The following is a 23,235-nucleotide window of genomic DNA, read 5'->3' on the forward strand; positions in this document are numbered from 1 at the left end:
AGGATGCTGACTCAGCCTGCAACAGGTCACTAAAACTCCATAAGTGGCCCTCTGGCCCAAATAATTGCCCACCCCTGCTTTATCCTGACAAACTAACATATAAAATACTAGTATATTTAAGATTTTCTTGTAATGTTCCATTTGGAGAAACAGTAGCCCAGTAACCTCCATCTAAATTGTGTAAAATGTTGTCAAAATGGTAACAGCTGTTCTGAGAACTTCCAAAGCCAGTTGTGAGATCAGCAAAGTCGAGCCAGACTTTGATTCCAAGTCAGTGAAAGTTTTCTTAGCAACTTCAGGGGCTCTTAGAGACTTTTGCTAATTATTTAAGTAAAGGCTTGTCTGTCACTTCTCCCAGAAACAATGATGAGAGAGGCCCAAAATGTACAGTGTACTTGGGCGTGAGTATAGAAGAAATGTGTTACAGAATTACTCATAGTAAGACCTGGGCTACTAAATTCAAGTACCAGTGTTTTACAAGTTACAGAACCAAATAATTGAATGCAAGAAAATATTTTCTGCTTCTCATTGGGCACATCTACATGTGCACCCCCATGGTGCAGTTGTTACTACACTATAATTTAGTACTTGCTTTAGGAAGTACTAAATAAGAATGCAGTAACAGCCGTTACTGCACCATCCCAACAGCACGTGGTTATTTTTAGCGGGTACATCGCCATAGTGCTGCACTACAGCAAGGTAACTCGTTGCTATGGCAACGTAGTATCAGTGTCACAGTTTGTGCCCACCACTGCCACATCCCCATATCAGCCATCTATGTTGCCCTAACGCTTTCCTACGGTGACATAGTATCACATGTAGACATGCCCATTGAGAAGTTTGCTTTTGGTGTGAATGTTGAAATCAAAAGTGTGAGCATCAGATTTAACAGCAAGCTTGTATCCATCTTTCAGTAGTTCTTCCTTCAATGGATCTTTGAAGAGCTTAAAAACTATGAAGCAAGAAACACTTAAAGTAAATGGAATACAAAGTAGGACATTTAATGCATAGTAACAAGAGTACACCGCCTCAGCCATTCTGCTTAAGTAAAACAAACATGTCATTACTACTTTCTCTTTTCTGATGAAAATAAATCCTGTTTCAGATAATTCATAGCCTGCTGTTTGTGTCACAATAGTAATAGTCAGGGATCAGGGCCCCACTGATATATGTTCCTCCCCGTATATTTTGTTGTCTAGGACTGTGTGTTTTTGTTCAGGCCTGAAGGCCCCGATTGAAAAAGGGTCCTTTCCTTCTTTGCACTGAACAATTATATATATTGAGAGAGATCTGCCACCCTCAATGTATGCAGGTAGGTCCATGACAGAAGTAGGAATAGAACCCAGCTGTCCTGGCTCCTGGTCCAGTGCCTGTTCACTAGATTGCACTGCCTTCTACAGGACCTGCATTTATTAATCTAAGTATTAAACATGTTTAACATACAAGGGAACAAACAAACAAAGAAAAATAGCTTATGTTTTGGGGCTTTACAAAAGTATGTATTCCCAAGAAATAGGTAATTAGAGGATCACTAATATAAAGGGTCTAACAGCTCTGCCTACTTAAAAAACACATGCATGCCTACTGAATCTAATGTTCCCTAGTGGTTGGAATTAGTGACTTGGAAGTCTCACTGTTGCCCTTGATTGCTTGCCTGCCACTGGCAAGCCACTTAACTAAAGCTGGTAGCAAATTTTATGATGAAACAAAGTTTTGTGGAAAAATACCAGTTCATTGAGCCAAAAATGTTTAATTGTAAACTGGCTGAGTTTGGTGAACTTTAGCCATGTCTTGGGCAGGGTTCTGAGAGAATGCTGCCTTCTATCATGAAATCCGCTTTGCTGAAAGTCATAGGGACCTAGGAACAAGTGTGCCTGAGCCATGGTGAGAGAGTCCCAGGTCTTGGGGCTCTCGGGTCCCCCTGCAGCTGAACAGTGAAAATTGTCAATCCTAAGAAACTAGCAAGAGAACCAGAGTTCATTTTTTTGCAGGCAATGTGTAGACCTCTTTTATAAAAGGAGTTCTGTAAGTTCATCATGTTTTTTTATCTGCCAGTTGCCAGACAAATGGAGGAGACTGTCTGGACTTGAAAAAAAAAAGTAAATTGTGCCCAAATGAATTTGGGACCTGATTCCACATCAGTGAAGACAATAAAAGTCTTCCATTGACCTAAATGGGAGCAGAATGAGGCCCTCATCCTACATTTGACCCTTTGTAACCTACATTTCTATCAGCTGGGGAATTATCATGGCCTACCTTTCATTAAGGACTACATGTTGAATTCAGACACTGACCCAGAGGTGAAAAATGGCCAGAATGCCCAGCCTTTCCTTCCATCTCAGAACATCATCCAGTGTCTAAGTTGCATCCTTTGTTTCCAACACGAGTCTAGGAAAACTGGGTCAGTGTATCCAAGTAGAAAGTATTATTTTATTTAGTTAACTCTGTGATGAACTGGTGCCTGTTTGCCTTATTGAAATGAACTCCCTGGTGTGCAATAAGTCTTGCAATGAAAGTTTTGGGAGCCTCCAGTAATCACTTTGATTTCAAATCAACAGCAAAAGGGCTTCTTTTTCTAGCATCTGATGTTTCCTGGAAACAAGTGTCTGTCTGCTTTGCTCCTTGTTTGATCACTAAATCAGATTGGCTTTTGCTTCCTTCATTCAAAAAGTGTATGTGCTAGTGCAACTGCAGAGCATTAAAAAATATATCAAGAAGAGCAGCAGGTCTATTCAGGATTTGGAGCTCTTGGACCCTACAGAATGAAATCCTTTAAACTCACTTCATAATGTCAATCTCTCCTGCTTATTGAGTAGTTTGACCCTTTCTGACCCATCTGTTATAGCAGAATTGAGTCACAAAAGAGGAAGACGGATTTTATTTTTTTTAGCAAGTGCTGGGTTAAATTGAACTAATTTTAGAGAACTTGCTTATGAGGACCCTGCATATGAAAGAGATAATATTGAACTACATTATTTGAGGGCAAGTTTATGGAGGGATTATAAATCGGAATTTTTCATAAAATGAAGGGGAATTATTTTAGATTTCTGCAGGCACTGAAAAGATTTCCACTCTCTATATATTGTAATACCTCTGTCACTATGCAAGGCAGAACTAAGTCTTTCCAAGCAGCTGGAAGCTGCCTAGTGCTTGCAAAGTAATATTGCATTTAGATATGTAGATATGCAGTCAGAGAATGGATTAACATATTCATATCGGGACCAGCAACAGTCTCCATATGAATGGTTTCTCCAGACTGCTTGTCTCCCTTAAAAGGCAGATTAATTCTCATGTGCTTCTCCAATTCACAGATCCCAAACACGAGGTGCTGTTTGACTCAGAGTAACAGAAACAAGTCTTTGCATGGCTGGGGCAGACGGGAGTGAGGTGGAGCTACAAATGGTGTTACTTCTGCTTCTCATCTTCCCAGTCATAACTAACTTCTATCCGTCATGGTCACACCATTTAGGATAGGATGCGAGTTCCAGCAAGGCTCAGTGTGATAACTACAAGGAAAGCTTTGAATTTAGTGTGCCTTAAGTATTAAGTGGGCACATCTACACGTGACACTACATTGCTGTAGCAATGCACAATGGCAACATAGCATCAGCGGTAGCAATAAGCTACCTCACTATAGTGCATCACTATGGCGACATAGCTGCTAAAAATAACTGTGAGCTGCCAGGACAGCACAGTAATGGCTGTTACTGTACCATCATTTAGTAGTTCCCAAATCAAGTACTAAATGACAGCACAGTAACAACTGTGCCATGAAGGGTGCATGTAGATGTGCCCAGTGACTCTTAAATTTAGCATGTGCAAGTTTTTTGACATGAGTAGTTAGGTGTCATGTTCTGCTGCAAAAATGGTGCCCCAATCAGTTGCAAAGCATAGAATAATTAATTGTCAATATTTTATATGAAGATTCTGTAAATCCCCATAAGAGCTGGCATCTAAGAGTGCTGACCAAGTGATGGTCATTGGAGGATGGTATGCCTTTACCAGAGTTTTAGGATTTATTGTTTAATATTATGGCAGCACCCTGTGGCCTCAGTTAGACTTGAAACTCCATGGAAGTAGTTACAAAATAAGAGACTCCTTGGCTGCATCTACACAAAATGTCGACTGTGCAGTCATTTAGTACTTGTTTATACAAGTAACTGGAGTTACTGCACAGTAGTGTCACTGAACGGCTTTTGCATGCCACGTGATGCTATCGTGCAGTAGTAATGAGCTACTGCACAGTCAGTGTCTCATGTAGATGCAGCCCTTGCCTCCTGAGCGACAACATCTAAGAAGCTTTTCAGTAAGCTACTTTACTTAATGACATAATAATCTAATTTTTGCTTGCCTGGTCAAATAAAGAGATGTTATTCCCAGGTTATGCATAAGGGCAGCCAAGTACTTGATTAACCCCATGGAGAGTGGTTCTTGAAGCTGAGAGTAGAAAGCAGGGAGGCTCTTTCCCTCAAGACTGTGTTTACTCATCATTGTATCCCACTTCCTTCCTCATATTTTTGGTGACCAGAGGATACTCATCAGGCAGAGACCAGGCAGCTGTAGTGAGCTTGGGAGAAGGGGGATGTAGTTGTGGTGGCTGAAGTGTCCTCAACATTTACCTTTTAGACAACTGCGTTCTTTCCACTAAGGGTAGCATGTGGTCCTCCCAGACACTGTTTTCTGTTGCCAGCCCCACATGGTTGAAAAGGAAACTGGGCACATCTACGTGTGCAGTTAATGCGAAGCAATAAACCCTACAGCATAGTGCTCCGGAGTTTATTGTTCCTGGGTGCAATGTTTGAATGTGCACCCGGGACCACAGCATGTTGAGCTGGGTCAGAGTAGCCCTGGCCGTCAGGGGACCCCATGCTGCAGCGTGACTGGCTGGGACATGAGGGAACTTCAGTGAGGGGCTAGCCAGCAGGCAGCCCCTACGCTGTAGCAGCCTCATGCCCCAGCCAGCTGGCACAGGGTCTACACGTGTTGCTGCAGAGTAGAAAGCTGGTATTTACAAGTATTATCTTGCTGCAGAGTTAATTAGTTTACTTCAGCCTAATAGGGGTACACATGTAGATGGGCAGCATTTGCCGCAGAACTAATTAATGTACTCTGCAGTAAAGTGTAGAGGCGCCCTCTGCGAATAACCTTGCTGTCCTTAAGGAACATCACTGACAAGTGTTTGTGCTTAGTAACAAGTTTGTTTTGTTCACAGTCAGTTATCTTCACAAGGGACAGGTAAATAATAGCAAAGCATTTCCTTTGTGTTTATTAATCCTGACTCAGAGGCAGGCCACAGCCGCAAGCTTTGTGAGTTCAAAGGCTGTCAGCAAAGCAAGAGGCTGTGGGTCTCATTTATAAAGGCTTGCCTGTCCCTCTCTATAACAGCTCCCACCAACTGCACAATGCTAGCACTCTGTGTGAGCCTTGAAATGCACAACATGCACCAGCTGCCTTAGGTGTGCAGTCAAACGGGAGCTTTCTGGGTAGATGCAATTTTATACAGTTGCTCAGGTAACCTGAAAGTAGAAAGGCAATATTTAGCACTTGGGCATCATCCATACCTATTTTCCCCATTTATTAGGCTGGGCTAAAGTTTAGGGAGTATGTGGTTTATATTGATATTCTTCCCCTTTAAGCTATTTTGTTGTCTTGTCATTCTCTTGTTTTGTAACTTATTCTGTTCGCTTATTCTAAGCCACCCCAAGCCTTTGTTGGCTAGGGCAGCACATAAATAGAATAAAGAAGCAAATCTGTATGCGTTCTTTTCCCCACTCTGGATAATGACATTGAACTCTGTTACTACAGATTTATCCTGGTGTGATACCACTGAAATTGATGCGAAGCTGGAGTAACACGATAGTGAATCAGCCCTATTATTATAGTATAATATGATATAAGATAGTAATTCAGCAATGGATTGTGGCTAATGATGTAGGAGAATGAAAAGAAGGTACAAAAGGAATTTCCTCCCACATTGTCTCATTGTGTGAGACCAGTCTAACAGAGGGTGCATCTACATGTCACCCCACGATGAAGTAGAAATGGGCTATGTTGCCATACAGTGTGCTATGGCGATGTCGTGATCACGTGTCCCCAGGTATAGTACACCACTGGGATGGCGATGTACAGCAAAATCTAACTGTGTGCAGTGCATGGCGCAGCAACCACCCAAATTGCGCTGTGCTTTAGTACTTCCAAAAGGAAATATTAAATCATGGCATCATAGCAATGTTGCCATATGGCAACATGTAGATGAGCCCAGAGAGAAGTACAAGTATTGCTCTAGTTCACTGTCGCTCCAGGTTCCATCCACATACACACTTCCCTTCACCGAGTGTATGCAGGGGATGGATGACAGAGCTCCCTCCTCTAGCATGTGCTGTCCTAGAGAGACTCCTCATTTCATGCAAAATGCAAGCTCTGATTTAGCCCATATGTTAGAAGACTTCTTCCTTTTTATTTCTTGTGTGTGAAAAGGTGCAAGGCTTAACCATCCTCTGGAATGGGGAGGTGACTTCTCATGACATGTAACTCCAGTGATATAAAAGGCAAGTCATGCTTTTTTGGGGGGTTTTTTGGTATGAGGTGTAAAACAGCAGAGGTACACTAAACACCACACAGAGCTACCACTGACCTGATATGCAAATACTGAGCAGGTACACAGGCCAGTATTTAGTTTTAGCTTAGAGCCACTAGTGCACTGACATCAGTTTTCTTCCAGCAGATTGAACTGCTGACCTCAAATTCTCCCTGCTGGGAGGAATGATACCAACACACCTCCCCCATAGAAGGCATTAATGTAATATTTGTAAATTGCTAGATTGATTGACCTTTCGTGACCTATGATAGAAAGGTCAGATTTGGGATATTTTTAACCTTAATCAGCTATCCATAAAGAATTAGTGTGCCAAGGTTCAAGACTGTAGCTCAAAAGGGCATTTGCTTCAAGAAGGTAGCTCAAAAGGGCATTTGAACAACTGAAATCAAATGACAAATCTAATGGCCTTTTAATGACTTATGACTGAAAGTTCAAAGTTGAAATTTGGCAGTTTTCCTGCACCCTATCCATGAAAAAAACATGTGCCAGGTTTCAAGATTCGGACTTAGCAGGACTATGGACATTTAAATGTTTGTCATTCTGCTGGAAATGTCTGTTGATTTACTGTGCATGAAATTGGTGACTTCAGCTGCAGAATGCAACATATACATTATCTTTCCATTCATGCATATAGATCCTTCCAAGGCTGCTTTATTGCTTCCACAGTGTTAATCTGAATGATAGTTATTACTGTCTTCTGTTTTACCAAGTTAAAAAAGGCCAAAAATAATTCATTAAGATTCAGATAACATGTCGTAGGCATAAAAATGCATAAATGGACTCTCATAATGTTATCTGTTGATTGTGATTACATTAGTGAGGCTTGCAGACCTCAGAGACTAACCCTGCGAGGCCTGGGTCATGACAGAGTGAAGTTAATACAGATTAATAAGTATTGGAGAGTTTTTAAAATTCAGAATTAAGTGACTAATCTTGTGCAAGCATTGTGGTAGAAGTGGATCTGAAGACAGGACTTGAATGAGGGAAGGGTAGCTTTGCAGGTTAATTTTGGAATTCAATGCCCATGGGTCTGTGGGGAGTCTCCTCTGTAGCTAGATATGTAAGCGCCATTGCATAGTAGAGAAACTCAGGTTATATTATGCTATCTGAATCTATACTTAAGTGAGACAGAGATGGAGATACTTCTATGAATAAGATTTGTTTGTGCATGTATGCTGTTAGATTCTTTAAATCTTTGTCTTGTGGAGTTTGGATAAGAAATGTTATGCGCTTACTCCATAGATGACTGGTAGGGGGGGACATGGGGAGGCACACGCCCCACCCCAACAGGGCTATCCCCACCACCGACGACGCCAGTGGCTTCTGAGTGCTTGCCAGCCCCGCCTCCAAGGCTGCCTGCAGCTTCTGCGAGTGCTTGCCAGGTCCACAGATGCCACTGGCGGCCTCTGCAGGTGCTTGCCAGCCCTGTTCCCACCACCACCACTGACTTCTGCGGGTGCTGACCAGCCCCATCCCCAGTGCTGCTGGCGGCTTCGGTATGTGTTTGCCAGCGGCTTCTGCAAGTGCTCGCCACCTGCGTCCCACCGCTGAAGCTGCCGGCAGTTTCTGCAGGTGCTCACCAGCTCTGTCCCCGCTGCCAGCACCACCAGCGGCTTCTGCGAGTGCCCCCCTAGACTCAGGAGGCACTAGTCATCCATGGCTTACTTTGCCTTCAAACTAACTCAGACTTCTTTTGGACTCCAAATGCCAGCCTCTCTTATAAGCCTCTCATAATATGCAGATTACCCTACTTCACAAAGACAATTAATTCGTGTTGGCAAAGCACTTTGAAGATGAAAATCTGAATGCAAGCACTATTTAATTATCATTTGCTGTTAAATACTTTCCTGTTTCAATTTCAGTATAAATTGAATTTCTTTTAAATCAGTGCTTCAGTATTTTGGTGATGGTAACTAACTAGATCCATCAGTCGCCTGAGATGGCCTGAAATTTCTTATTGGTTCAGCCAGAGTTGCAGACTGTCTTGTGGGTAAACCTGTATGGCAGCCTAACAGGGCTGTGTGAAATTTTGGCAGTAATTTCGTTTCAGAGGTGTTTCAGGCCATTTCGGTGCCTGAAACACCAAATCTGAATTGAAACAGAAGGCTCCAAAACAGCTCAGAAACAAAATGAAAGGCTCTGAAACATTTTGGAAATGTTTTGGAGAATTTTGGAGTTTTGGAGCTGGGCTTGCGGGGAAACAAAAACTAAGAAGAGAGCGGGGAAAGACTGCTCTGATATTGACGTTTAGCTCCAGGTTTGATTCCCCAGCTCCCGGTTTAATTCCCTAGCTCTCTGATGATTTCCCCAGCTCTTCCCATGGGGTACAGGAAGATCCCCTGGATCTGCACCCTGGGCTTCAGCAGGTTGCTGCTGCAGGCTGGGGCCAGCAGCAGCTGCTTGGTGCAGCCCACACCAAGTGCTGGGAAGACTGCAGTGCTGCTGCTGGCTCTAGTCTGCAGTGGCAGCCTACTGAAACCCAGTGCGCAGATCTGAGAGCCCGTGCCCCCACCCCGGGAAGAGCTGGGGGAAAGATCAGGGAACTGGAGAATCAAACTGGGAGCTAGGGGAATGTTCAGGGACCTGAACATTCCCCCAGTTCCTGATTCGATTCCCCAGTTCCATGATCTTTCCCACAGCTCTCTGATCGCTTCCTCCAGCTCTTCCAGGGGGGCATAGGATGACAGCAGGCTGCCGCTGCCAGCTGGTGATGGCAGTGGCTCTGGGCTATTTCTCCAGCTGGTGGCAGCAGCAACCTGCTGAAATGCTGAGTGCAGATCCAGGGGCTCATGCCCCCTGGGAACAGCAGTGGGAAGCAATCAGAGAGCTGGGGGAAGTGATCAGAGAGCTGGGGAATTGAACTGGGAGCTCCGGCTGACGGGTGGAGCTGCCCCAGCTCACAGACAGTGCACGGTGCCCTGCTCATCCATGCTGCACCCATGCCATGAGGCAGGTGCCAGGTGTGTGGGGGGGTGATCCCTGCTGCCCCATGCTGCTTGGAGGGGCTCTGCCATGAGCCCCCAGAGGCCCCAATCACCACTGCTGCATCTGATGAGTGCGGGGCTTTTTTTTTTTTTTTTTGAAGCTCCGGGATAACAGGAGGCTGCTGGCAAGTGATACAAGTTTTGCTTTGAATAGTTTGAGGTGCAGTTTCACAAAAACCTCTGCACCTATCTCCTTGAAACTTGGCAGGCTTCATGCCCTCAGAAGGGGCTACTATCCCTGCAATTTTTATCTGAATCAGGCATGACATGACAAAGTTATGGGCATTCCCCATTATAGTCTATGGCTGAAACAGTGAAACAGTGTCGAAACTCCAAAACAGATTCAGCCAAATCAAAACGGGACAGTGATCTTGAAACACCAAAATGAATTGCTGTCCCTCCAAAACCAAAATGAAACATAGCCGCTTCGCACAGCCCTACAGCCTACTAGCTGTGCTGTAGGCTATGTCATGCTGTCATGCCAAGCTGTTATGTCATGTCGTTTTTTCCGTGCTTTTTCCCTTTCTGTTTTGTTTTACCCATCTGCTGCTTTTCTGTCCCTCTGATTTCACGGTGTCTGACTTGCAGGTAGGGGTTAACAGTTCTGTCTCGTTTCTAGAGTGCTCTGTGAGTGAGCTGGCTTTGCGCTTTTCAGAAATGTCCCCCATTTCTCCCTGAACTGGTGAAGTCAGTGTACAACCAGGCTTTGCATCTTTCTTTGCCTGCAGTCGGCCCTGGCGTGATTACTGCGTGTGTGTGTGGTGGGGGGGTTGTTTGTTTTTCTAAAATCATTCAGATTGGCTTTACTCTTTGAAGTCTCTCTGTTGGCACATCACCTTCTGATAGTGTCACAGCTCTGCAAGTGGGGGGCGGCAGGCCTCAGGGATTTTCTGTATGTTCAATAGCCAGCTCAAACAGCTTTGTAGACCAGGATTTTCTTTTTGGCATTGGATTCAAGTCCTAGTCCGGCGGTCAGCAATTTGAGAAAACCGAAGTATAATAAGTATTGTTTTCACTTGACTTGATAGGAATTAAAAGGAGATTGCCCTGAAATGCAAGAAAACAAAAATGGGATTTGTTTACCCTCTCACTGTATCCTTTTCAATTTTCCGGCCCCCTTTTCATTTACTTTAAAATGACAGAAAAGATCAAATAAAGCATTGTCTTTCAGCTTTCTTCAAACCTGTGCCTCTTCCATTCTGAGCGTATCTTTGGGATTAGCTTCCAGCTCTAGTCCTGCTTGTTATTTATGAGCCCAGAAAAATGAAAAAGATGTAGTTTTTTGTTTGCTCTTTTTTTTGTTGTTGCTAAGTTTCTCTGCAAAATCTGTTAAGGATTGTTGTGACAACAGCAGCTACAACATTTTCTAACAGAAATATGATTTTTCAGATTAACAGAATCCCTTATACTTCAAATTGGGTCTCAGCCAGTTGCATAAAGCTGTGCTGCATCTATTTATATCAGTTGTTCATATAACTAAACTCACAATTTTAACTCAGTTCCTGGTATATTAACCATATGGTTACCCTGCTGCACAAAGGGGATATAGATGTGTAGCTCTCATTAGTTATAATGGGAGATACCATATAAATCCCTTGTGCATGAATGGAAAAATGGAAGCCCTTAGGCTATAGGTATCAGAAGTCTCTCCTATGCTTGCAATGACCTAATAAAGTAGGTTTGGAGGAATGGGTGATTATTCATAGCAGCCTATGGCTGGTGATTCATTATTCTTTATTTGAAAGCTTGTAAAGGAGTTTTATTTTAAACAAGAAATTATTGTCCTTTGGTTTAACATGATATGTAATGGCACAGGGTTTTTGTCCCTTTTTGAGGTGCTAAAATATGCTGTAAACTGCTTGTGAAAATGCATGTAGCATGCTGCAGACTGACTCAGATGTAAGAATCCTGGTTCTTCCTGTTTGATGACATGAATTTATCGCTCTCCAACAACTTCCACGTATTGATGAAAATATATTGTTATTGCTATGATTAATTCGATATTTAGAAAAAAAAAGTGGACTAAGATTTTCTGTGCAGTGGATGAAACAGTTGGAGTGACTGTCCCTGGGGAAAGCATCAATCACTGTTGTCAAAGATGGTGACATTTAAAAAAGAATCTTGGAGGAAAATGTCATGCTTAAAAAATTAGATTTAAACGCACTAGCTCCTGATTGATTTTTATGGCACTCAGATGGATACACTGATCGATTATCAGTCCTACAAATGTTTAGTACTTTCTCACTTTTCTAATAATCAGAAAAATCTAGTTTTCAATGTCATTCAATGTACTATATTCAAGGTTATAATAGATCATATTTCTAATAAAACACAGAAATTACGTAATGAATAATATAAAGTGTTGAGGCAAAGTTCAGATTCACCTGATTCTTGCCTCTGATCACTAGAACAGCTCATTTACAGGGGTACCAGATGTTGTTTCTTGAATGCTGCATGATGTTTTTCATTGCTCTTGAAGTAATGTCAGAGGATTCTGGAGACTGATCAGGGCAAAATTGCTAGAACAGAACACTGTTTCTCAACAGGAAACCATATGTAGGTTTGAACCCTCTGCACCTGAAGGACAACAAGAGCTTGCCAAGTTCTTTATTATATTTGTGTGCCTGCCTAATCCTTTGGTTTTGATACATATCCATAGAGAGATACCATCTCACCTAATTCTAGGTACTTTCTTGTCTCTGAAGTGGACAGCAGACTGTTTTTATTTCTCTCAGCAAACCACACAGCATCCAGTCTTATACTTACATACTTATACTCGTATACCTGTGACTGATACTCCACTGATTATGTTTACTTTGATATTTTCTAGGTAGCATTGTCCATTAGGAACTGTACAGGTGACATTTTTATTTCCTCAGATCACTCCAAATACCCAAATTTGGGGCATAAATTTGTTATTAAAATAATGTATTTGGGACTTTGTGTTTGCCTTTTCATTTCTGATCCTTTTAGGGTACACTTGCTTCACATTTCAGCCTTTTTTTTTTTTTGCAGACATTTACTTCCTTTCTATTTCATGTAATTTCTGAATTCCAACAGATGGAGATTTAAGGGGGAAAAAAGACTTTGAATGAGACTCTCAATAAAACCCTGAGAAGTAGTGACACTGCAGCTTTACTATGTTGGCTGGCAAAACTATGGTATGAACAAAGTCTGACTGTAGCTATGCCTAGCCGTGTTTTTGTTAGGCTTGATTGAAATCTCTTTGCAGATTAGAGTTTAGAGACCCAAGGGAGCTACTTGGGAAGCCCAGTTCTAAGAAAGGAATTCTGTCTAACGCTATCTAGGGAAAATGTTATATAGACCTCGAAGGGAAAAAGTTTAACATGGCTGCACTTTTAGGATAGGAGTAAACCTAGGGTAACCATATGCCCTGGTTTGGCTGGGACAGTCCCACATTTCACAGGCCATCCCAAAGTCCTGGCTGGGTGGAGATAATTGAAGTGAATGTCCCAGATTGGCAACACCCTGCCCGCATGTGCCCGACATGGCTCCTCCAGAGCAGCATGGAAGTGGCATGCCTCTTACCCTGCCTCTGCGGCTACTGCCAAGGCACAGGCTGCATGTGGTGCCCCCGGGCAGTTGCCAGCAGCAGGGGGGAGGTGCCATGTGGTCACATAGCACAGGCTGGCAGAGCCTAGGGGGGGCACCGCATAGGGGCTTCTCCCAGCTAGGTCCAGTCTCTGTGCACGGGGGATTGATCCCAGCTGCAGGCCTCTGCGCTGTCCTGCCCATCCTCACTCTGCCATCAGGGCTCCTGGGAGCCACAGGGTTGCGGCTGTGTGTGCGCACATCTGTGTCATCTGCTCAGGGAGGGGCTGGGTCATGTACCTCTCCCCCACCGCTTCCATGTAGAGCTGGGCTCAGGCTGGGCTCAGGTTGGGCTGCCCCTGCCCCACTCCGTATGGCCAGATGGTGGCTGCCACACTAGCCCTGGCCCTGGGTGCTGGATCAAAACCACCATCCAGCCCACAGTTGGAGCAGGCACTGCCCATTCAATGTGCGGGGGAAAAGCTTGAGCACCACTGTTAAAATGCAGTGAAGCAATGCCGAGCATCTGTTCCACATGACTATAAGCAGTATTACACTGTCCTACATTTGACTGTTTCCTGTACCCAGGAATAATTTGGAAACAAAAAATTTCCTTACACTAAGCTGTGTGTATTATTGGCTTGCTTTATACAAAATATAAATCTTCAAGACAGACTGAAAGGGGGACAGTTTACACTAGAAATCTGTGAATTTAAGAAATCTAGTATCATTTCAGAACTGTTTAAGGACTAGAGAAATATGGTTTTAAAGAATGAGAACTAACTGGAACTATAATAGTACCTGTAGGTGTAGGCATGAGAGAGTGTACAGAGATATAAAAAGGCTGTAGACCTGTCAGGTGGGTAAAAATGCAGTAATAACATGTTTCAGATTATGAGTTTGTAGCTGGTTAGCCATTATACAGTAATGTAGCCCTCTCAGGCTATGCTGTAGGCATCCAGGGAGGCAAATAATCAGAAGAATTGTATTTTCTGAGTTACATAGTCCTTTCCCCTTTGCTCTCTGTACAGATTCATTTTTTTTATCCAAGAGTGTTAATATAAAAATAGGGATGTTCCCCAAATGTACCTGATCTGTGGGAAACTGCCTCTCCCTACAGGGCTAGATCCTAATCTTCAAATAGAGACCAAAGTGCCACTGAAATTGGTGAACCCAATGGGGGTTTGTGTTGAAAACTAGCCAGTTTCCAAAGCTGTGAGGTTACTGTATGTGCAGGGAAGGTCTTGTTGGGATTCCTGGGAGAAACCAGTTCTTTCTTGCTTATCCCCTGCCAAGAACCTCTTCTATGCTGAAGTCTGCCATTTCTGTGTACCCAGCCTCTCATCAGGGTCAGATCCTGCTCTTCCCTCAAGCTAGGAAGAAGGATTTGGTACAGCAGCACTAAAAAACAAACAGGGCAGGGCAGTGGAAGATCACAGAAGACAGCATGGGAGTAGGAGGCCAGGGAAGTTGTTCAGCCACTTGGGAAAGGGTACCTGCACATAGTATGGGGTGGGCAAGCAGGGAGGAACTGCTGCTTGGAGTTAAGTAGGATAGGAGGGAGAAAAAGGGGAAAGAGTGAATACATAAATGTACTTGGCTCTTGTCCCTGCTCTTGGAACTGTCCAGATGAACTTTTGAGTTATTGCGTGCATGGGTGTGTGTATGTGTTTACTTCCCTTAAAAATAAAGGTGTGTTGCCCCTTCTTATTTTTCAGTGAGCTGTAGAGCTAGTTGAACTTGCGGAGTACTTCTATTTTATTGAAAGCTTTTACCATAAATGAGATTAGATGTTGTACCATCTTATATGCAATGCAGAGTCACCACTGCATTGGTTGCGACTTGCTTAGCCCTAGTTCAGACAAATAGTTAAGTGTTGTTTACCGGTAAAATACTTGAATTAAAGCCTGGTGGGCTATTTTTTATTATTCATTTTTAAGCCAACATAATCAAATAAAATGAATTGGCATAAGTAAAAGACATTTTAGTTCTCAGAACAATTTAGTTTTCCCCCTAGTTCCAACCATAATTCACAAGTAACCATGAACGAAATGAGATAGAACGGGATCTATTTGGTGCGGCCATGTTGGCCAGCCAGTGCCCTGCTCAAAGGTTTGTGGATGGTGGAGAACATCATGTAAAACTGAAAAAGCTAGCACCGCAAGAACTGTACAGTAGTAGAAAGGAGTAGTAAAGTGATTCCCATGTGAATTATCTCCTTGTAGCTGGGAGTTTTTGGCAACAGCCCATAAGACTGACCTAAATAATATGTTTGTGTTCCACAAGCATTTCAAAGCCTTGAGCTAAGTAGTTGCTGAGGCCTCATGTTTAGCAAATTTGTCAATCAGGTCTTGGAGCTGTAAGTAAATCAGGCTTTATTACAAAAGGTTTATTGCTCTTTGCAATTGTGTGGGAGTTTACATAATTTTATAAGGAGCTCTTTTATCTTTAAGTAGTGTAATGATTACAGTTTGCTTCTGGAGTGCACTAATAGTTTGAAAATGAGCATGATGTAAATGGAGGCCTTTGGACACCAATTAAGTGGTGAGAAAAGTTCTTGAAGTGAGCTCTAAGCTCCATTAAACAAATCATGCTTTTTTGGCTTTCTGTGCACCCAGTGCTCACTAGGGTCAGATCCTACCCATTCCTCAAGCTAGGAGGCGGGATTTTGTACAGCAGAGGCTAAGGAATAAACAGGACAGGGCAGCTGGAAGAGCATAGCCAGAAGCACTGAAGAGGGAGGACAAGGGAGGCTCTCCAGCTACTTGGAACAACCACTGTCCTGGAGGATGGGTATGGAGGAGGCAGTCAAGGAGGAACTGCTGCTTGGGTGTTAAGTAGTGTAGGAGGGAGAATATGAAAGAGAGGGTATCTGAGTTTACTTGGCTCCTGTCCCTGCTCTTAGAGCTCTCCAGACTATTTGTAATTTGTAATCTGTAATCTCTCTGTATTATTGGTAATGCATAGCCTACAAGAAACTAAATGGACAAATATTATCCCTTGAGTACCTGCCTTCCTTACCTTTATTCCTAGCTTTCCTTTCTTGCTTGCTTTGAGTTTAGTATTGGCGTGTGTAGAATGGGAACAGATAGGCAGGGTTTATTCCTTCAGCAGTATGACTGAGCCCCTTGCCGCACCCTTGGAGTGGCAACAGCCTAAGTTTTAGCTCAGTCATACAAATGACTGAATGGTTCTGATCCAACAGTGGCCTAAAGCAGGGGTGGCCATACTGTGGCATGTGTGTCACAAGTGGCACAGGCAGCCCCTGTGTGTATGGTATGTGACAGATCCTGGAGGGGATAGATAGGGCAGGAAGAAGAAAGCAGAGCAGTAGGAAGCACAGGACTGGGGGTAGAAAGAAGATGGGTTAATTAGACAGGGGAAGGGCACTGGAGCAGAATTTGGGGACAGTATGCCTGCCAAGATGGTTGGCCCCCACTGACCTAAAGCATGCACTTGACTTTGGTGGGACTGTTTGCACACTTAAAATTGAGTGAATGGGAAGGTCTTTGCAGAATAAGGACCAGAGTTGACCCTTCAGGGTGCTGTACAGCCACTGGTAAGGAAAAATAGTGCTTTTCTAGTTACAGTGCAAAACACATGGTGAATATGCAACTTATTTACCATTATGAGCCTCTGATTTGTTTTGTTTTGTTTTGTTTTGTTTGTTCTTGGAGGGCTTTGTCTTCCATATCTGATTGTTTTAATTCCGCACCCCCTCCCATCCCCTTAGCTCCAACTACCCTTAGTTTTGCTGTGGTAACGATATCTTGAGAGAAATCAAATTACTGTATTCATTCACGATGGTCCTGCTTTGAGCAGGGGGTTGGACTAGATGACCTCCTGAGGTCCCTTCCAGCCCTCATTTTCTACGATTCTGATTTTACAAAAAAGACCACTGATGAGAAGGATTACAAAAACTAGCACTAATTTTCTTAAATATACAATATCCTTTCCTTCTATGGATGTTGGGCAGGGGAAACCTACCAGAGATAAGAGCCAGAGTACAAATGTGAAGTCTTCCACAGGTTTTCCATGCTTCATTATCTATAGGAGGAGTGAAGTGTGCCTCTGGAATGGGACCAGAGTTATTAATATAATATTGTCATCTTCAAGCATTCCAAAATGTGCACACTCCGGAGGGTAGGGAACGATTGTAGGCAGACCTGGACAAGTTAGAAAAGTGGGTAGTACTACAATAGGATGCAGTACAACAAGGAAAAGTGCAGAGTGCTGCACCTAGCGTGCAAAAATATCTAGCACACCTACAGGCTGGGAAGTGATCCTCTCAGCAGCACAGAAGCAGAAAGGGATCTCAGAGTCATAGTGGACTCCCAGATGAACGTGAGTCATCAGTGTGATGAAATCATCAGCAAAGCTAACCACACTTTTTCATGCATTAGCAGCATTGATCAGACCACAGTTGGAGTACTGCATCCAGTTTTGGGGGCTGTACTTCAAGAAGGATGTTGATAGATTTGAGAGGGTCCAGAGGAGGGCCACTTGTATGGTTAGGGCTTTCAGGACAAGCCCTATGAGGAGAGACTGAGGGACCTGGACCTCTTCAGCCTCTGCAAGAGAAGGCTGAGAGATGATTTTGTGGCTGCCTACAAATTCATTAGGGTATGCAGCAAGGGATCGGAGATGTTCTGTTCACCAGGGCACCTCTTGGGGTAACAAGGAACCATGGTCACAAATTGACAGAGAGCAGATTTGGGATAGATATCAGGAAAACTTCATGGTAAAGGTGGCCAAAATTTGAAATGGGTCTTTAAGAGAAGGCTGGATAGGCATGTGGCTGGGGTCATCTGACCCCTGCACTCTTTCCTGCCTAGGCAGGGGGTCAGACTCGATGATTTGTCAAGGTCCCTTCTGACCCTAGAATCTATGAATCTATGAAAATTAGGAGTCAGGCCACAAAGAATTCATACTGGTTTGGAAATTGCAAAGTTTTAAAAATAGTAAATGTTGGGTTCTTTGTGACTTATTTTATGGTGTTTGCTGTGTGTCTTACAGTATTTAAGAATGTATGGGGGGAAGGGTTACGTTTATATGGCAGCCCCTGCAGTCACGTGGTTACATTTATGAAAATTTTAGGTATAATAGATAATTTTGTAGGGTAGATGGTTATGGTGAAAACAAATCTCTTTAAACAAATCTCATGTTTTTGGGGGCCTCAATCACAAGTTTTGAGTGCTAGGGGTTGGTAATATTGTACCCACAAGAGCTATGATTTTAAAAAAATTAAAACTGAGGATCTTCATTGACCACATGATACCAGAAATTGAAGCTTCCAAATTGTGTCACAATGAAATCATGAGACTTGGCAAGACTGGTGGCATATATCAGTTTTCTTGGCCCTTTTAATGGAATTCCTCCTTCCTTTTAATGCAAGAGGTATAGAGCAGGGGTGGGCAAAATGCAGCCCATGGGCTGGATCCAGTCCACCAGGCCATTCTATCCAGCCCGCGGGGCCTCTAAACAATGTAGAAAATGAATATTTAGCTCCCCTGGCTGCCTGTCATGCAGCCCTCGATGGCTTGCCAAAACGCAGTAAGTGTCCCTTCGCCCGAAATAATTGCCCGCCCTGGTATAGAGCATCCATCACATTATTATGAGACACTTACATAGGAAACCAGTGTTCAAAGGTGTCCTACTCCCCTTTACAGAGGAGGAGAATTGGAAGGTTGATATCAATTCAGGGGCAGAAGTTAAGGTATTTTAGGTACAGTCCCTCTGAGTTTTCATACTTTTAAATGTTTATGTTGCTTTAAAGCTCAGCCTTAGCTCCAAGTTTGCTGTTTCTTGACTGCTTTTGAATGATTGCTTTCAAACTCCAAGTAAGTATTTTTGGTTTGGGGATTTTACATTAATGTGTGCTTTGCTGTCCTTCCCTATCAATGCAACTTAGAAAGACAGAACACTATTCTGTTCTTTTTTCAGTGTGATTTAAAAACAATGACATATAAAACACAACATTAAAAGGGATTGCTCCATTACTCTTCCTATAGCTTAGTTATAAATGAAGGCTTACTGAAAACAAAACCCTTAAAAATTAAAACTTGATGGCCCTGACAATGAGCAGTAAGAAACAGCATTTTGTTTTCAGCACTTTCCCATTGCAAATATTCTCTGTGTATGAGTGTATTGCTTGTTACAATAACAAACATTCTAATGTGCAGGAGTTAGGAATAATCTAAGAATATATAAACCTTTTGATTAAATTGTGGATTAAATTAAGTTGCTGAACTGAATTGGAATGTACGGCAAAACCCACAACAACCCAGTGAGAGCATGGAGGGAAATTTGGATGCCCTCGTTTTTACCTCTGGGGTTTTTTTGGAAGTGCCTAACCCTAGCCTCTCCATGATAAAAGGCACTGGAGGGGCATTATGGGGTTTATGGGGTTTGAATGTGTGTACATGTATCACCTCACTTAATTTACTGACTTTACTTGAATGTATATGTAATATAAGATGACTCCAAATATAAGATGATCCCCCCAATAGTTAGATTCTGTATATGGAAAATGTATTCATTTTCAGAATTTTCCAGGTATAGAGCCTAAGTAGTTGGAGGGTTGTCTTGATTGCCTCCCTGCCACGCACACACTGCTACAGCAGGGAAAGCAGTGGCTGGGAGAAGCGGTCGGGTGGCTCCCTTGCGCCCTGTACCACCCACTTCTGCCACCTGCACCCTCCACCCCCCAGTTCCCCTCCCCACACCCTTACTGTCAGATGCTATATGGGCCACTCTATCCTGGAGCCCAGCACGTGGAAACTCAGCTCATGCCTGGCCATTCACTGGTGCTAGTGCTGCTGATTGGCTGGGCAGGGGAAGGAGTTTCCATATGCTACTTGCCCAGGACAGAACCTAACCTGAAGCTGAGCTGCACCTGGCAGTAAGAGGCGGGGGTGGGGGGGGGCAGGAGGCTGTTGTGGGTCTGACTCTGGCCCTGACCCAGAATCAGGGCCAGAATCAGATTCTCAGCAGCCACCTGCTCCCCCCTCTGCTTCATATACAAATATAATGATTGGATAGAAAACCTCATCTTATATTTGAGTAAATACGGTATAAGCCCAACAGGCATAAACTGTGCAAGCTGAAGAAGGGTGTATTTTCTCTTTGCTGTTTAGTCTGTATGTGTGTGTCCATTTTGGAGGGTGTTATTTTGAATTCCTAAAAGCATGTGTTCCTTTAGAATTTTCCAATCACTGGAGAACCAGTTGACCAGTGGACTCGTAACTCAGTTTCAAAACTTAATTAATTAGTAGGAAGAAGTAAATTGGGATTTCCACTAGGGCAGTGAGTCCCAAAGGGTGTGCTGTGGTCATAAGAGTGATAGAAGTGTGCTACAAAATCTCTCATCCTGTGTGAGGAAGCAAATGTTCTTCTTCCCTGCCTGGCACCCTGTCCCTGCCCCAGCTACTCCAGCAGCATCTGGAGCTGCTACACTGGGGACTGCCACCACTGCTGCTGCCTTCCCTCACCCTTTCCCACTCCCCAGGGAACCCCTATGCCAGTCTTCCCTCCCCCCCGCAGCGAACCCTGCTGCAAGTGGGCAGGCTGACTTTGCAGCCTGGCTTGTCCCCTCTGGTCCGCTTGTATTTCTGGAGCCACTGGGGTGGTCACTGTTGTGTGTGACCAGGAGCAGCCTTAGCAGCAGGGCCTGCTCTTGCCCCATCCATATCTTTGGTGAATTTAGACCTAGTTCAGTGATTTTTCAACTAGGGTGCTGCAAAATTTTGAGAAGTTATGGAGGGGTCCGTGAGCCTAAAAAGGGTGAAAACCATTGGTATAGAGACTAATCCTTTTCATAAAGAAAGATGCCTTTGGTGTAATTTTTTTCACAGGACATCTTGGCTCTGGTATGATTTTCTGACAGGGGTATGGAGTATGTTATAGCTTTTTGCGGGTCGGGGAAATATATATATATCCCTTTTTGGGTGTAAGAGTCAAGTGTACCACCAATTTTAATCCAGAGAAAAAGTGCTTTAAGTATCAAAAGTTTGAAACACACTGCACTAAGGATCCCAAACGATTTGCCCAAGTTTGCCCATTGTCTATGTACTCCAGCTCCTACTCCTGGTAGAATTATATCTGTACCAGTTTAGAAAAAGTAGATTCATAATAGGTATGTAGTTTGTCATAGAGGTTTTCATAGAGAAAGAGTTGGCTTTGTGGTTAACTGCAGGAAATACCTTCAGGAGCTCTGGGTTCTGTTCCTGTGCCTACCATAGTCTTTGGGCACTTACACAAGTTACATTTTTCATGCGATATGGCTCCTGAAACTTCTCTACAGCCATGACATAATACACATGCATGGCTGCAGAGCAGTTTTAAAGTGGCCAATCACATAGAAAATTAACCCTTGATAAATCACATATTAGCTGAAGGTGCTATAGAGCAGAGTGCTCTAAGGAACTTGTGTTCCCTTGAGGGTTATTTTTTTGTGCCTTTGAGGAGCTGGGCTGGTGCTTGTGCTAATGTCTGTTGGGTGTGGGGGAGATACTTGAACTCATGGTGCTTTGTGTAAAGTGCCATGAGTTAGAGAGCAGCTCCTGAACATCTATATCTCACAAAGTTGTTGCCATTAAAGGGTGCAAAGCTGTGCTACAGTTCTTCAGAGGGTAGGCACTTGGCGAAGTATAAAAATGTAATAGTATACTTACATTTATAAATATGGCATACTTCCAAAAGGTATATTAACACTGCCGACAAAATGTTGGCTTTTATCTTCTATATACATGTACGAGAAGAAATTGCTTTGTTAGCCCATGTGTATTTTATATTAGTGATAGTATTTTAGCAAATAAAATTGCTTTTCGTCTCCAGTTCTGTAACATTTTTGCACCCACTTAAAGTACTTAATGTATAAGGAAAGAAACATGTTGCAGTATTTTGAAGCAAAGCTCTGAAAGCAGCATGGAGCTATCTGATTAACCGAACCTGAACTGTTTCCTCCCCTCCCCCCACCCTTGTCTCTAGCTGTCAGAAATGACAGGAACAAAAAGAAGAAGGAGCCTTCAAAGCAGGAGTCCACAGAACACTATGAAATGACAGCAGAGTTGGATGATCTGACTGAGAAAATCCGGAAAGCGCACCAGGAAACCTTCCCTTCACTCTGCCAGCTGGGAAAATACACTACGGTGAGTGCTGTTCATAAGGAACATACTTGGTAAGGGGCAAGTCTGACCTCAGGGTGGGAATTGTATACCTTACACTCTCACAGAAATACTGCAGTAGATAATTACTAGACTCTTGTAGCCTTTGTGAAGTACACATGTGCACAGAAATATGGAATGTGGAAAATCCCATCACTTAAAATGGAGATGGTACAGGGGGAAAAAATAACAGCCCATGGGCCAGATCTGGTGCACCAGGTGATTCTGTCTGGCCTCCAGCATTCTCCACACTCCTCTCTCCCTCCTGTGGGAGTCGCCAGCTGCAGCAGCAGCAGCTCCAGCTCCGACTCCCAAGACTGCAGCCCACTGGAGCATGGCTGGGGCTCAAGTGCATAGCAGGGTGAGTGCCTGCAGGGCCATGGTGGGACCCAGCCCCTAAATATCCCCCCCCCCTCCTCTCCTTCTGCCCCAGCTCCTGCTGCAGGCACTGGTCCACACTGGACTCCAGACGCCTTCCCCTCCTGCCACCCCATGGCACAAGTTTACACGTGGTGGCAGTAGAGAAGCAGCACAGGAAGCAGGAGCTGCCTCCTTCCCCCCCCTCCCACCGCAGCTGTGAGAGTTGGTGCCGTGGAATTGCTGGACAAGTGAGGGCCCCTCCTGTGGTTCTGGGGTGGGGACGCCTCTGCTGCTTTGCTTCCCCTGGACTGCCTCCACCCTGAGGCCTCTGCAGAGGCTTCTGCTCAGCCAGCAATGCCATAGTACTGACCCTCACAGTTGCAGGGGCCTCCTGCTTCCCACACTGCTTCTGCACCACCACCATGTGTAAACTCATGCAGCAGCCCCTGCCACTGCACCACACTGCCCCTGTGGCTGCCTGCTTCCCACTGCCTGTTGCCCATGAACCGGCAATGAGCCTCCTGCTTCCACCCCCACACTTGGCCTGCTGCACTGTCACCCTGCACCTGCCCCACCG

General features: G+C 43.9%; 1 protein-coding gene across 2 annotated transcripts in view; it reads left to right on the forward strand.

The window, feature by feature from the left end:
- RARB (retinoic acid receptor beta) overlaps positions 1–23,235 on the forward strand; it is a 387,901-nt gene that overhangs the window by 329,966 nt on the left and 34,700 nt on the right. For both annotated transcript variants that reach the window (XM_019508768.1, XM_019508769.1), the window contains one exon: positions 22,123–22,283. In XM_019508768.1, coding sequence (XP_019364313.1) covers positions 22,123–22,283 — 161 coding nt within the window. The remainder of the gene's footprint in view (positions 1–22,122; positions 22,284–23,235) is intronic.

Source organism: Gavialis gangeticus, unplaced genomic scaffold (assembly GCF_001723915.1).
Source record: "Gavialis gangeticus isolate Ggan-Ray unplaced genomic scaffold, GavGan_comp1, whole genome shotgun sequence".
Classification (NCBI taxonomy): domain Eukaryota; kingdom Metazoa; phylum Chordata; order Crocodylia; family Gavialidae; genus Gavialis; species Gavialis gangeticus.